This window comes from Neomonachus schauinslandi, chromosome 3, assembly GCF_002201575.2.
Source record: "Neomonachus schauinslandi chromosome 3, ASM220157v2, whole genome shotgun sequence".
NCBI lineage: Eukaryota > Metazoa > Chordata > Mammalia > Carnivora > Phocidae > Neomonachus > Neomonachus schauinslandi.
Genome location: NC_058405.1, coordinates 146402568 through 146416080, shown reverse-complemented (window position 1 = coordinate 146416080; position 13513 = coordinate 146402568). Strand labels below are relative to the sequence as shown.

Below are 13513 nucleotides of genomic sequence, written 5' to 3'. Positions count from 1 at the left end.
TAATGATTCTATTTTACGAGGCTCTAGAAAATGCAGAATTAATCTGTGATAAAAATAATTAGAATGGTGGTTGTCTCTTGATAAGGGACAGGGATTGCCTGGGAAGGGGGCGGGAGGGAACTTTCCACAGTGATGTAAAGGTTCTATACCTTCATAAGGGTGATGGTCACATGAGCCTATCCATTTGTCAAACATACAAAATAGTACACCTAAGGCATGTACATTTTAATGTATGTACACCCCCCTCCAAAAGAAAACCCCACACAGTGGAAATGGGTGGATGTTTGGGTGAAACATTCAGCCACTGTTAAAGCTGGGAGACCAGTATGGGCTTTTTAAACACTGTTCTGTTTACTTTCTATGTATTTGACATTTTCCAAAATAAAAAGGCTAAAAATATATATCAGCAAAATGTACAATCAAAAACTTTATACCACGAATATGTATCTCTCAAGAAGCTTTTTCTGCATCCAGAAGACATTTATAAAAATGCATGGAGGTGCCCTGTGTCTGCACTTCATGTGGAGAATTTGAAATGGAGCTCATTATTTTCTCTAGCTCCCCTCGCCCCACCCCCAGCAGGCCTCCCATCTAATGGGCCATGAGAGTGAATAGGATATGGTTTCTCAGCTACCACCAGCCCCCAAATTAATTCTCCCCTGATCTCTCAAATATTTATTTCTAACAAACACGGGGGCAGATGGAGAAACCCGAGCTACTGCCTACACTGGAGAAAACAACTGATTTGACAGATCTCTCTTTATTCTCACTGCTCTCTAAAGATGGTGTTTTATAAGTTAATGAGAAAACGAAAATTCACTTTTTTAACGTCCTGATTATTTCAATCTCATATTCAACTTTATTTCTCAGGAATACAAAGAAATATAAATTTTTAGATTAATAGTATCCAGAGAATATGAATCAAGGTCAATGTTCAATTTCTCTACTATGGACTGACAAGGCTCAGTCACATACCAGTCACTAAATATGCTGTATTCGCTTTCAAAGTTTTGCCTGTGACAAGTCCTATAGTTCTTCACATAACGTGTCCAAAGAATCAGAAGCGCCAAACAGAGTCAAACAATTAACTCAAGCTCCATAACAGCTATTTAAAGGTATATTAATACCTCCTAGGTCATAAGAGGATTATAAGTGCACTTGGGTGAAGAATCTTGACAGGATGTAATAAGTGGACTCAAGTATTGGCATCAATCAGTTCTCTATAGTCAGAATAGGATAAACACTGAAATTCGCTAAAACTAAAGATCTAAACTTCACAACCTCTACTTACAAATATTTCTACCTAACATTCCTTTATTTTTACATATCCCCCACTACATTCCAGTGCAGAATTTCACAAGATAATGAAATAGCAAACACTCGGAAAGATCCTTGATGCCAGAATTTTTGTTTATTCATTTATTCATTCATTCACTCATTCAACAAATTTATCCGTGCCTATGTGCAATAGATGCTCTTCTAGGTCCTCAAAATACATGAATAATTTAACGTAATAGTGAACAGAACAAAGTTCATGTCCTTATGGAGCTTATGTTCTAGGGGGAGGAGGCAGGTTTATAGGAAGGGCTGAGGGTAGTAAGTGCCATGGAGAAGCAGTAATACAAAAGGGCATGCAGATTACTATTTAATAGAGCTGGTCAGGAAAGGCTTCTTTGTGACAGTGACATTGAGCAAACCTGAGGAAAGTGAAGTTCCAGAAGTTCCAGGCAGAGAAAATGGCAAGTGCAAAGACCCCATGCGGGAGCCCATTTGCAAAACGAAGACACAGGGAGCCAGTGTGGTGTGGATGTACTGGAGTGAGTCAGGGTCCAAGACGTTAGAGACAGGAGAGGGAGGGGCACAGGGAGGAGCTAAGCCTCGATGGGCCATTTTCAGTGTCTGGCCATCTAGTGTGAAAGAGCAGGGCAGCCACCAGAGGACTGTGGGCAGAAATGATGGCAGAAATGATCCTATGGAATGTTTTTCAAAAGATCACTAGCTGTGAGAGGAGAACAGACACTAAAGGAACAAAGGTTGAAACAGGAAGACCACAGTTCAATCCAGAGATCACAATGTGCTCAGAGGAATATTTTAACTCGTTTGTTTATTGGTTGTATTTCGTTATACGACACAATATTCCAGTAACTAAAATCACAATCAACTGAATTGCTCTCTTGTTTGCCACGGGCTTTGGGGAGTTCGTGTTTTGAGGGAAAAGCAAGAGTCATAATCCGTTACTTTTCAGGCTCTAGTTTTATCTGCTAGATAGTGATTCCTTTATTTTGATTAATCTCATACGTAAATAAGACAAAAACTGCGAGTTTCCCAAACAACAACCTTTTTCAAAAATATTTTCACGAATATCAGAAAACAAGTATTTTAATTTGCAGCTCAATACAAAAGTTGTCCTATGATTGTAGTTTTTCATAACCTTCATCACAACATATACCATAGTAGTCAAAACCCATTTACCTAATTAATATTCCTGAAAGAAGATATATCAAAATAAAAATACACAGCAAACCACAGAATCCATCAACACTCTCTCAGAATTCTGTTTTGTCACTGGTTTCTGAACTCCCTCTCATAATGAAGACAGGCTCTCAATTGCTCTTCTAGCTTTAATTTCCTTAAGTTTAGCAAAGGGCATATCTAACAACAGCCTCGCCCAAACCATGTTGGTAGCACTTTCAGTTATAAAAGCTACCTAGGAAAACCATCATATACTGCGTATCTTTCACGACTTCTAACCCGCTTGAGTATTATTAATTGGTTTAAGAGGGTGTCAGAAACACATGCTTTCCTGCACACTTGGTGATTTCATCCTCTGCTCAGAGCACTCTGATAAATTAAATCATCCTGTCATGGACCGCAGCTGCGGTGCCTGAGTAGTGTTCTTTGACGATGAGCAAGCGGTACAAAATAAGAGGCTGATTCCACTCTTTGAAATCTCATTTTCAACATCTTAAATATTACCAGGCAGGATTTTAAAACAAAAACAAATGTTAAAATATAATTCACTTTGGTTTTGCAGGAAACTAAGCCCACTTGCAAAAAAAACTGATGGCTTTTTTTTTCTTTCTAAATAGCAGGCAGCCTCTACGGCAGGGAAGGGAACTGGGGTGGGGGTGGGGAAAGGTTATTAAAATGGATAGTCCAGCTTTCTCTTTACCCTGGAGCTTTAATGGGGGGGGGGGGAGGGCGGGAACTGAGGGACTGTTAACGGCCACATATTCTACAGTATATTTCCGCACCCTCACTGAATAGCGTCGAGAATCTGACTCATTAAGTTCTACTAACAAGTAAGGAGATTACCCTCTCTGGAGGCAGGCTTTGCTGTAGTAACATCACTACAGACTTTATCTTACCGGTCCCCCCCCTTCTTTTCCCTTTTCCTTCAATTACAGATCCTGTTCCATTTTGTTTTATTTCATCTTATTACATTGAAGGAATTCTTGCAAACTGACTTAAACCCTTCCTGGGATAAGAAAAGCCAGAAATGAAAAATAAAATATCAAGATTTCTTTCTCCAGATCTAAATTTAAATATAGCAGGCGGGGCGAGATGATGAAAAGGCGTGTGGGTGTCTATTGCAAGATTTTTCAGTCTCTAGGAAAGAAAAGGATAAAGAACAGAATGCTAAAGGGATTTGAGGTGCGTGCGTGTGTGTGTGTGCGCGCGCGCAGGCGCGCGCGTCATTCTCAAGGCAGAGGGAAGAATTCAGGAAGAAGAAAGGGAAAAGAAAAAGATCGATCAAGGCAGTCACTCACCCCTACTCCTCCCGACTCCTCCCCACCCTACTGCAGTGCTCCGCGCTTCCCAGAAAGCTCACCACCCAGAGGGCAGTTTCCCGAAACCAGAGCATAGCCCGAGTCCTGGGCAGGCAGTCTGGGGAGATCGGGGAGACGGGAATGGGTAGGGACAAGCGATGGGAAGCGAGCTGGCTAAGGAAGGGGCGAGGAGGCCAGCGACGCGAGCCGAGATCCCCCGCGGTGATGGAAAGGCAGGGCCGGGCTGCCGGGACCTACCTGGAACAGTGACGGTGGAGGATGCCCCCGGCACCTCTGGCCTCTCCCCCTCAGCCTCCTCCTGCTGCCGTTGCTGCTGCTGCTGCTGCTGCTGTTGCTGGATGAGGCTGAGGTCGGAGCGGCTGAGCTCGGCTCGAGCGGCCGCGGGGACCAGCCGCGCCTTCAGCAGCAGCGCGGCCAGGCCGAGCAGCAGGGTACAAGGGACGCGCCGGCTGAGCCTCGCCATGGCCGAGAGCCAGAGGGCCGCGGCGGCATATTGCGGGGCTCCCGGCAGCGGCGGACGCCCGGGCTGCGGGCTCCGGCAGCGCCCGCTCGCTCGCTCCCTCGCTGCCGCTCTCGCGGTCTGCCTCGCACGCCCTCACCAGGAGGAGGAGGCCGGGAGGCAGCGGAGGGGGAGGGGGCGGCGGAGGAGGGGGAAGTTAGCATCCTGGCGCACGTGATGCGCAGGGCGGGGCGCGCCGGGAGCCCCGGGGCCGCGGCTCAGCTGTCACCGCGGCGGAGCTGCTGCGGGGGCATGGGCTCCGCGCAGTGCTGGGGCGCTGGGCCGGGTGGCGGCCTCCGAGGGTACATGACAAAGAGCCTTTCCGGGCGCTGGTCGGCGTTCAGATCCTCCAGCCCTACGGAGACACCTGGAAATTTTGCAGAAATGTGAATAAAATTCCCACCACCTGACCCCAAAGTAGAGGAGAAGGTGGTGTATGGATTACTCTCCTAAAACACTTAACGCAGCACCCGGATCAATTAGTCGGGACCTCTTAGCCGTACGGGCTTTGCTGCATCACAGCCATGATTGATTAACAATTAAACCGCAGTTCTACCGATTTTAACTTCCTCTTTCTGCTCAAGTGGGAATTTCTATGTTCTCGAATATTCTTAATTACATTTTGTCTGATTGTAGCATACACTTTTCATTTGTTCAAAAAAACATTTCCTAAATGAGTACTTAGGTGCTTACTATGTGCTGGCATTTAGTCAGGGGCTTGAAATAAGCAAGATAAATCCCTGCATTCTGGGAGCTCCTACCTGTTAGGGCAATATATAAGCAAATTACCATCCAGTGTGGTGGTTGCCCCTGGAAACATACTACAACGTGCGAAGGTTGCACTGAATTTGGAAGAAATTATGTGGTGTATGGGAGCACACTATGGAACACCAGGGGAGGCGGGCTTGTAAAGAATAAGAGCTCCACACATAGATGGGTGCAACCAGGTGGTCTAAAAACTGGAGGGGTGTGTGTGTGTGTGTGTGTGTGTGTGTAGCCCAGAGGTGTGTAATAGCACCCACCGTGTGCTTGGAAAGTTGTGAGCAATGATTGTGACAGAGTGACAATGTTTTAGATCGAAAAGGAGAATGAAAATGAGGTCATTAAAAAAATAATAATAGCAGACACTTCTATAGAATTTACTGTACCCAGGCACTATTTAAGCACTTCATATACATTAATTCCTGTAATAACTGCGGTGGCTACATAAGGAAATTGAAATTTAGGCTGCAGGTGATTATGAAGTAGTGAAAGAAACCAATCAGGGAAGGGACTTGGTACCAGTCCGCCTAGCAGGATCACTTTGCTATCAGTATGGAAGATGGATTACAAAAGGATAGATTGGAGGAGAGGAGGCCAATTTAGAGGTGTTCCCCAAAGTGGTGAGGAGATGCTGAAGTCTTGGAAATGAAAGGAGAGGAAAGTCATGGCAGATTCAGTATTTAGGGCTAGTATCAACAGAGATAGTTGATTGTTTGGATGGGGAACGGAGAAGGAGAAAGACACCCAAATTGTCAGACTGAGATCTTGGGTGGCTACTAATGGCATCATGAAGATTAACTGGCTATATGGACTGCAGAGTAGATGAGAGGCCATGCGTGTTCAGTTGTGGCCTCTTTGCTTTTGGAGTGCCTGTGGACACTCCGGACATCTCCTAGTATAATGCAAATGTGATCTGATGGTGACATCACATCATTTACCATCATAGTTGATTTAGCTGATTTGGCTGATTGGATTGTCCCATTCCACACTCACCATTTTTCTTTTCTTTTTTAAAGATTTTATTTACTTATATGACAGAGAGAGAAAGAGGAGAGAGAGCAGCACAAGCAGGGGGATCGGCAGAGGGAGAGGGAGAAGCAGGCTCCCCACCAACCAGGGAGCCCGACTCGGGGCTCGATCCCAGGGGCCCTGGGAACATGACAGAGCCACCCAGGCGCCCCGACACCATTTTTCTGCGTGGTCCTCCCAATGTTTCCAACTTCCTGGAAAAAGTAAACCAAACTTCTCAGTAGTGGAAATTTATTCTTTGCTCAAGGGTATGAAAATAATACCTATATAACCACAAAGAAAATAATATTAGTAATAATAATAAAAAAAATAGGCATTTTATGTATGTAATCTCACTGTGTCCTTAGAGCAATCCTACAAAAGAGCTTTCATCATCCTGTTTAGCAAATGGAAACACTGAGAATCAGAGAGGCTAGCTACTGCCTTGCCAAGGCTGAGCTAGTAATATGTGATTTCATCTTTCTGCACTGTTGAAAACTTTTACATGAGTTTGTATTGCTTTTTAGTAATTTTTAGACAAAAGGAACCATGTGAGCTATGTAAGTTTTGGAAAATAGATGCAAAAAGTGAGGCCCTTCACACTAAACACCATTGTTCAATCACAGCTTTGCCTTGCCTGTGTGAGCAGGAGCTACTGGGTGGGAGGCTGAATGCAGAGAGCCTTTATTAGCCTCATCAAGCTGTTTTTGTTGCATTTTCTTCCAAGTTACCTCTGCTCCTGGAGAGAGGAAAGGAGAAAATGGAAACAGCTCCAAAAACCTGACTGGCAGATCAGAAGGAAAGGAATGTGGCCAGGATCGCTGTCATATGCCTTATGGTGGCCAAGTCTTCTTTAATATGTTAGAAACTGACCTTCCAGGGGCAAAGCCACTGATTTCATGGCCCCAGTAGACAGTGGCCATCAAATCCTTCAATACTATGGACTGTTTAAAGAAATAAGCTTTGTCTATCAAGACGGTTTTTAGATGATTTTTAAGTGCTCCATTACTCATATAGCTTATGCCTAATTTCTGTACAATATACAAAAGCCATATTATCTGATGCAACCAGGGCTAGTATTGAATCAAAAAAAGTTGGTCAAGAGACAAAAAAAAATCAGTATGTCTTAAATATGTTTTAAACTGCTTATTTTACCTTAAAATAAGCAAATGTACATTTATTTACCCATCTTCTGATGTAGGACCAAGATTGTTTTTAAGTATGTAACCACATTCTAGGGTTTGAAGTCATAAACCACAATTATAATACACCTCTATTACTTGCAGTTTAAGTGGAAGGAATTCTTAAACACTCTTGACAAGCAATCTGAGTGCCAGATCTTTCTATTTAAAAATTTTCCCAAATTTTACAATTTTTCACCCATTTAGTATTAAACTTTGTTTTCATAGAAAAATACACTTTGTTCAAATTTATATTTCATTGATTCCTTAAAATACATAGAACTGGCAAAAACAAGTTTAGGAGCAAACATAACTGACTTTTAGCACACACACAAACCAACCGGGGAGAGCCAAACCAAGCAAACATTCAGGAAGGTGTATCCCGCTAACTGCGTGTGCATTACCTGTCAGTCAGTGTGTTTTACAAAGGAATGGAAGATGCCAGTGCCATCAGAAAGCAAAGTACACTATCATATATATATTATATAATAATTCTTCCCTGCCTAAGATCTACTGGTGCTTCCCAATTTCTCTTAACATGAGGTCCATAATCTCTAATAGACTTACAAAGCCATTTACAATCTATCCCCCAATGACCCAGGCTCATCTTTTAATATTTGCCACATAAATACACACACACACACACACACACACACACACACATAGCACTCCAAAGAGGGAGAGAACCAGAGAGAGAGAGAAAAGGGATTTCTTTTATTACCTTGAACTAGACTTATTTGGGTTGCCCCTAGACCTTCACATATTGACTTCCTCTGCCTGGAACTCTACTCCCTCACCTCTTTTACTGGTAATCTTCCATAGAGCGTGAAGGGTTAGTTTAGATATTACTTCCTCCAGAATACACTTCCTGACACCCTTAGCTTTGATTAGGTGCCCCTGCCATGAGCTTTCACATCACCTCATATTTCCCCTTTTCTAAATAATAGAGCTTTATTATTTAAAATGGATACTAACTTGCCTGTATCCTCACTAGTATATGTGAGGCTAGGACAGGCCACAGGACCAGGGCCCTCATGTTCCCAGCTCCATCTCCAGCTCCTACCCCAATGCTTAACACTGGTTGTTGATTGCCTGCTGAATCAAAACAATAAATCAATGTTAAGAGGCAAAACTGTTGGTTAATGGAGGAAGGCTCTGAAATCAGACTGCTCTGGTATCCACCACTCACAGGTATGTGATTTACACAATATTCTAGGCCTCAATTTCCTCAGCTGTATAATGGGAGAAATAATAGAGCCTCAAGGAGGTAACAAATGAAATCATATATAAAAATACTTAGTTTCTTGCTGTAGAAACTGTTCAGTAAATGTCAGACACTACTTCTTTTATTAATATTGGTATGGTCTGTTTTATTTTTATATATTTTATAATGCATATAAAATTTCATGTTATATGTAGTCAATTCTCATTTTACTTGGTAGTTATGGTTTTTTTTTTTAAGTTTTTATTTATTTATTTGACAGAGAGACACAGCGAGAGAGGGAACACAAGCAGGGGGAGTGGGAGAGGGAGAAGCAGGCTTCCCGTGGAGCAGGGAGCCTGATGCGGGGCTCGATCCCAGGACCCTGGGATCATGACCTGAGCCAAAGGCAGACACTTAACGACTGAGCCACCCAGGCACCCTGGTAGTTATGTTCTATAAATTGACTGCAAATACTAAATTAACAGCTGCTGAACTGTAGTTCCCAAGAGGAATACAGAGTTAGGTTCCTGTGAGTCTCTGATCACAACATTTTCATCAACTAATCAATGCATAACTCCTTTTATGTGTATTTCTGTTTAAAGACCCCTTATTTATTATGTGTTATTGGTTTGTTAACATTGAGCTCACAGCCAACAATACTATAACTCATGCCTGAAAGAAGCTTATAGCACACATGTACTTTCTCTGTAGGGAACATCACAGCCTTCTTGGGCATAGGAACATGACAGAGCACTTCAGCACTGTAATCAGTGGCTGTTTGAAACAACAAAATAACCAAGGGAAAGTACAAAGCAGAAAAAAAAAAAAAACTGGTACTAAGTAGAAGACCAAAGGGACACTTAATATGAGAGCAGAAAGAAGGAAGAGCATCACCTTGTTTGACTTTAGCTGGGAATGTGAATGTTGTGTAACTCAAATTTTTCACTACTCTGCACATTTCCATGAATAACCACAAAAGTACTGATTTGGGGGTTACAAATACATTTCAGCAAATAGGCTAATTCACAAATATGGAATCATGAATAATGAGAGCTACTGCCTATGTGTGTGTAATCTATATATAATACATTTCTTTTGATGTAAGTAAGAAAGATTGGATAAAAGAAATTATAGGGAAACCAAATAATTCTGGGGAAAAAAAATCATGAATGCTGTCAAGAATTAAGAAAGTATCCACCCCTGCAGTCCCAGAATCCAAGCTTGCACTAGTGCAAGGCTAGCCCCCTGGGCACCAGGCTAGCACCTTCAGACTCAGCCTCCTGTTTAGCCCCTATGGCCCCAAATTCCAGGCCTGCTCCAGTGCCAGACTGGCCAGTGTGGTCCCAGTCTAGGCCCACCACAACACTAGGCCAGCACCCATGGACTCAGGCTCTAGTGGACCCAAGGTCCAGGACTGGCTCCTTGGACTCATGCACCAGACTTCCCTCCACCAACATCCATCAACGTCCGCAAATCAATCATTGTGATACACCACAGTAACAAAATGAAGGATAAAAATCATATAATCATCTCAATAGATGCAGAAAAAATATTTGACAAAATTTAACACCCTTTCATGATAAAAAAAAAAAAACTCCCAATGAATCAGATATTGAAGAAATCTCTCTCAATATGATAAAGGCATATTTGACAAGCCCACAGCTAACATCATACTCAGTAGTGAAAGCTGAAAACTTTTCCTCCAAGATTAGGAACAAAACAAAGATGCCCACTCTTACCACTTTTAATAAATACAGTACTGGAGGTTCTAGCCAAAGCAATTAGATAAGAAAAAGAAATAAAAACCATCTAAGCCAGAGAGGAAGAGTAAAATTGTTTGCAGGTGACATGACCTTATATATAGAAAATCCTGAAGACTCCACCAAAACTGTTAGAACTATTAAACAAATTTAGTAAAGTTGTAGGATACAAAATTAACATACAAAAATCAGTTGCAGATCTATACACTAATAATACACTATTAAAAAAAGAAATTAAGAAAACAATTCCACTTACAATAGCCTCAAAAACATAAATAAAAAAACCTTAGGAATAAATTTAACCAAGGAGATGAAAGATCTGTACACTGAAAACTGTAAAACACTGGTGAAAGAAATTAAGACACAAAAATGATGGGTAGATATCCCTTGTTCATGAATGAAAAAAATTAATATTGTTTAAATGTCCATGCTCCCTATAGCCATCTATAGATTCAATCAAACCTATAAAAATTCTAGTGGCATTTTTCATAGAAATTGAAAAAATAATCCTATAATTCATATGGAACCCCAAAAGAATGTGAATTAGCCAAATCAATCTTGAGAAAAAAAAAGTCTGGAGACATTATACTACCTTTCAAATTTTGCTATGAAGCTGTAGTAGTCAGAACAGCATGGTACTGGTGTAAAAACAGACATTAGACAAATGGAACAGAATGAGGAGCCTAGAAATAAGTCCAAATATTTATGGTCAAGTGATCTTTAACAAGCTGTCAAGAACACAAAATGAAGAAGGACAGTTTCTTCAATAAATGCTATTGGGAAAACCAGTTATCCACATACAGAATAATGAAATCAGACCCTATCTCACTCTACAAACAAAATATCAACTCAGAATGGGTTAAAGATGGGGCACCTGGGTGGCTCAGTCAATTAAGTGGCTGCCTTTGGCTCAGGTCATGATCTTGGGGTCCTGGGATTGAGCCCTGCATCAGTCTCCCTGCTCAGTGGGAAATCTGTTTCTCCCTCTCCCTCTGTCCCTCCCCACCACTCATGCTTTCTCTCTCTCTCTCAAATAAATAAATAAATAAATAAAAATCCAAAATGGGTTAAAGACTTAGCTGCACTACCTAAAAACTATAAAACTACTGGAAGAAAACATAGGGGAAAACTTCTTGATATCACTCTTGTCGGTGATTTTTTGGACATGACACCAAAAGCACTAGCATTAGAAGCAAAAACCAAGTGAGACTACATCAAACCTAAAAGCCTCTGTAGAGAAAAGGAAACAATCACCAGAGTGAAGGGACAACCCATGGAATGGGAGAAAATATTTGTAAACCACACATCTTATAAAGGGTTACTATCCAAAATACATAAGGAATTTAAACAACTCAATAGCAAGAAAACAAATAATCCAATTTAAAAATGGGCAAATAAAATAGCCCAGAAATAGACCATGCAAAAATTGTCAATTAATTTATGACAAAGAGACAAGAATATACAATGGGGAAAGGACAGTCTCTTCAGTAAATGATGCTGGAAAAACTGAACAGGAACATGCAAAAGAATGGAATGTCCATTTGACACCATATACAAAAATTAACTCAAAATGGATTAAAGACATGAGGGACTACTGGTTGCCTCAGCTGGTGGAGCATGCGACTCTTGATCTCAGGGTTATGATTTTGAGCCTCACGTTGGGTGTAGAGATTACTTAAAAATAAAATCTAAAAAAAAAAAAAATGGATTGAGGACTTGAATATAAATCTTAAAACTGTAAAACTCCTAGAAGAAAACATAGGCAGTAAGATCCTTGACACAACCTTGACAGTGAGTTTTTGGATCTGACTCCAAAAGCAAAGGCAACAAAACCAAAAATAAAAAAAGTGTAAGTACATCAAACTAAAAAGCATCTGCACAGCAAAGGAAACCATCAGCAAAATGAAAAGGCAATCTATGGAATGGGAGAAAATATCTGTAAGTAATATATACAATAAGGGGTTAATATCCTAAATATATAAAGAACTCACACAAATCAATAGCAAAAAAAAAACCAAACAATATGATTAAAAAGTGGGCGGAGGATCTGAAGAGACATTTTCCAAAGAAGACATGCCAATGGCCAACAAGTACATGAAAAGAGGCTCACCATCCCTAATCATCAGGGAAATGCCCATCAAAACCACAATGAGATCTCATCTCACACCTGTTAGAATGGCTATTACCAAAACAACAAGAAATAACAGATGTTGGCAAGATATGGAAAAAAGGGAACCCTTGTGCACTGTTGATGGGGATGTAAATTGGTGCAGCCACTGTGGAGAACAGTAGGGAGGTTCCTCAAAAAAGAAAAAATAGCAATACCATACAATCTAGCAATTCTTCTTCTGGATATCCAAAGAAAATGAAAATACTAATTCAAAAAGATAATTGCACTTCTATGTTCTTTGTAGCATTTTTTTCCCAATAGCTAAGATATGGAAACAACATAAGTGTTCTTCAATGGATGAATGGACAAAGAAAATGTGTTACACACACACACAATGGAGCCATAAAAAAGAATGAAATCTTGCCATTAGTGACAACATGGATGGACCTTGAGGGTGTTATGCTAAATGAAATAAGTCAGACAGAGAAAGAAATACCTTATGATCTCATTTATATGTGGAATTAAACAACAACAAACCAAGCTCATAGATACAGAGAATGGGTTGGTGGTTGCCAGAGGCAGGGGATGGAGGGTGGGAGAAATGCGTGAAGAGGGTCAAAAGTTACAAACTTCCAGTTATAAAATAAATAAGTTATGGGGACATAATGTACAGCATGGTGACTATAGTGAAATACTGTATTGCATATTTAAGAGTTGCTAAAAGAGTAGATCTTAAAAGTCCTTTATATATATATATATTTACAAAAATATATATAGTAACTATGCATGCTGACAGATGTTAACTAGACTTAGTGTGATGATCATTTTGCAATATATACAAATGTCCAATCATTATGTTGTACACCTGGAACTAATATAATGTTAAATGTCAATTATACCTTGATTTTTTTTTAAAGATTTTATTTATTTATTTGAGAGAGAGAGACTGAGAGAGAGAGCACATGAGAGGGGGGAGGGTCAGAGGGAGAAGCAGACTCCCCGCTGAGCAGGGAGTCCGATGTGGGACTTGATCCAGGGACTCCAGGATCATGACCTGAGCCGAAGGCAATCGCTTAACCAACTGAGCCACCCAGGCGCCCTATACCTTGATTTTTTTAAAAAAAGCAAAAAGAAAGAAAGAAAGAAGAAAGAAAGAAAGAAAGAAAGAAAGAAAGAAAGAAAGAAAGAAAGAAAGAAA

The 13513-nt window shown here is 40.8% G+C and overlaps 1 protein-coding gene and 1 pseudogene across 1 annotated transcript in view; one reads left to right on the top strand and one right to left on the bottom strand.

The window, feature by feature from the left end:
- FAM171B (family with sequence similarity 171 member B) overlaps nt 1-4254 on the bottom strand; it is a 60276-nt gene extending 56022 nt beyond the window's left edge. Inside the window, exon 1 of the mRNA XM_021703179.1 lies at nt 4029-4254. Coding sequence (XP_021558854.1) covers nt 4029-4254 — 226 coding nt within the window. The remainder of the gene's footprint in view (nt 1-4028) is intronic.
- Nucleotides 4255-8383: 4129 nt separating this feature from the next.
- Nucleotides 8384-13513, top strand: part of LOC110592077 — a 6084-nt pseudogene continuing 954 nt past the window's right edge.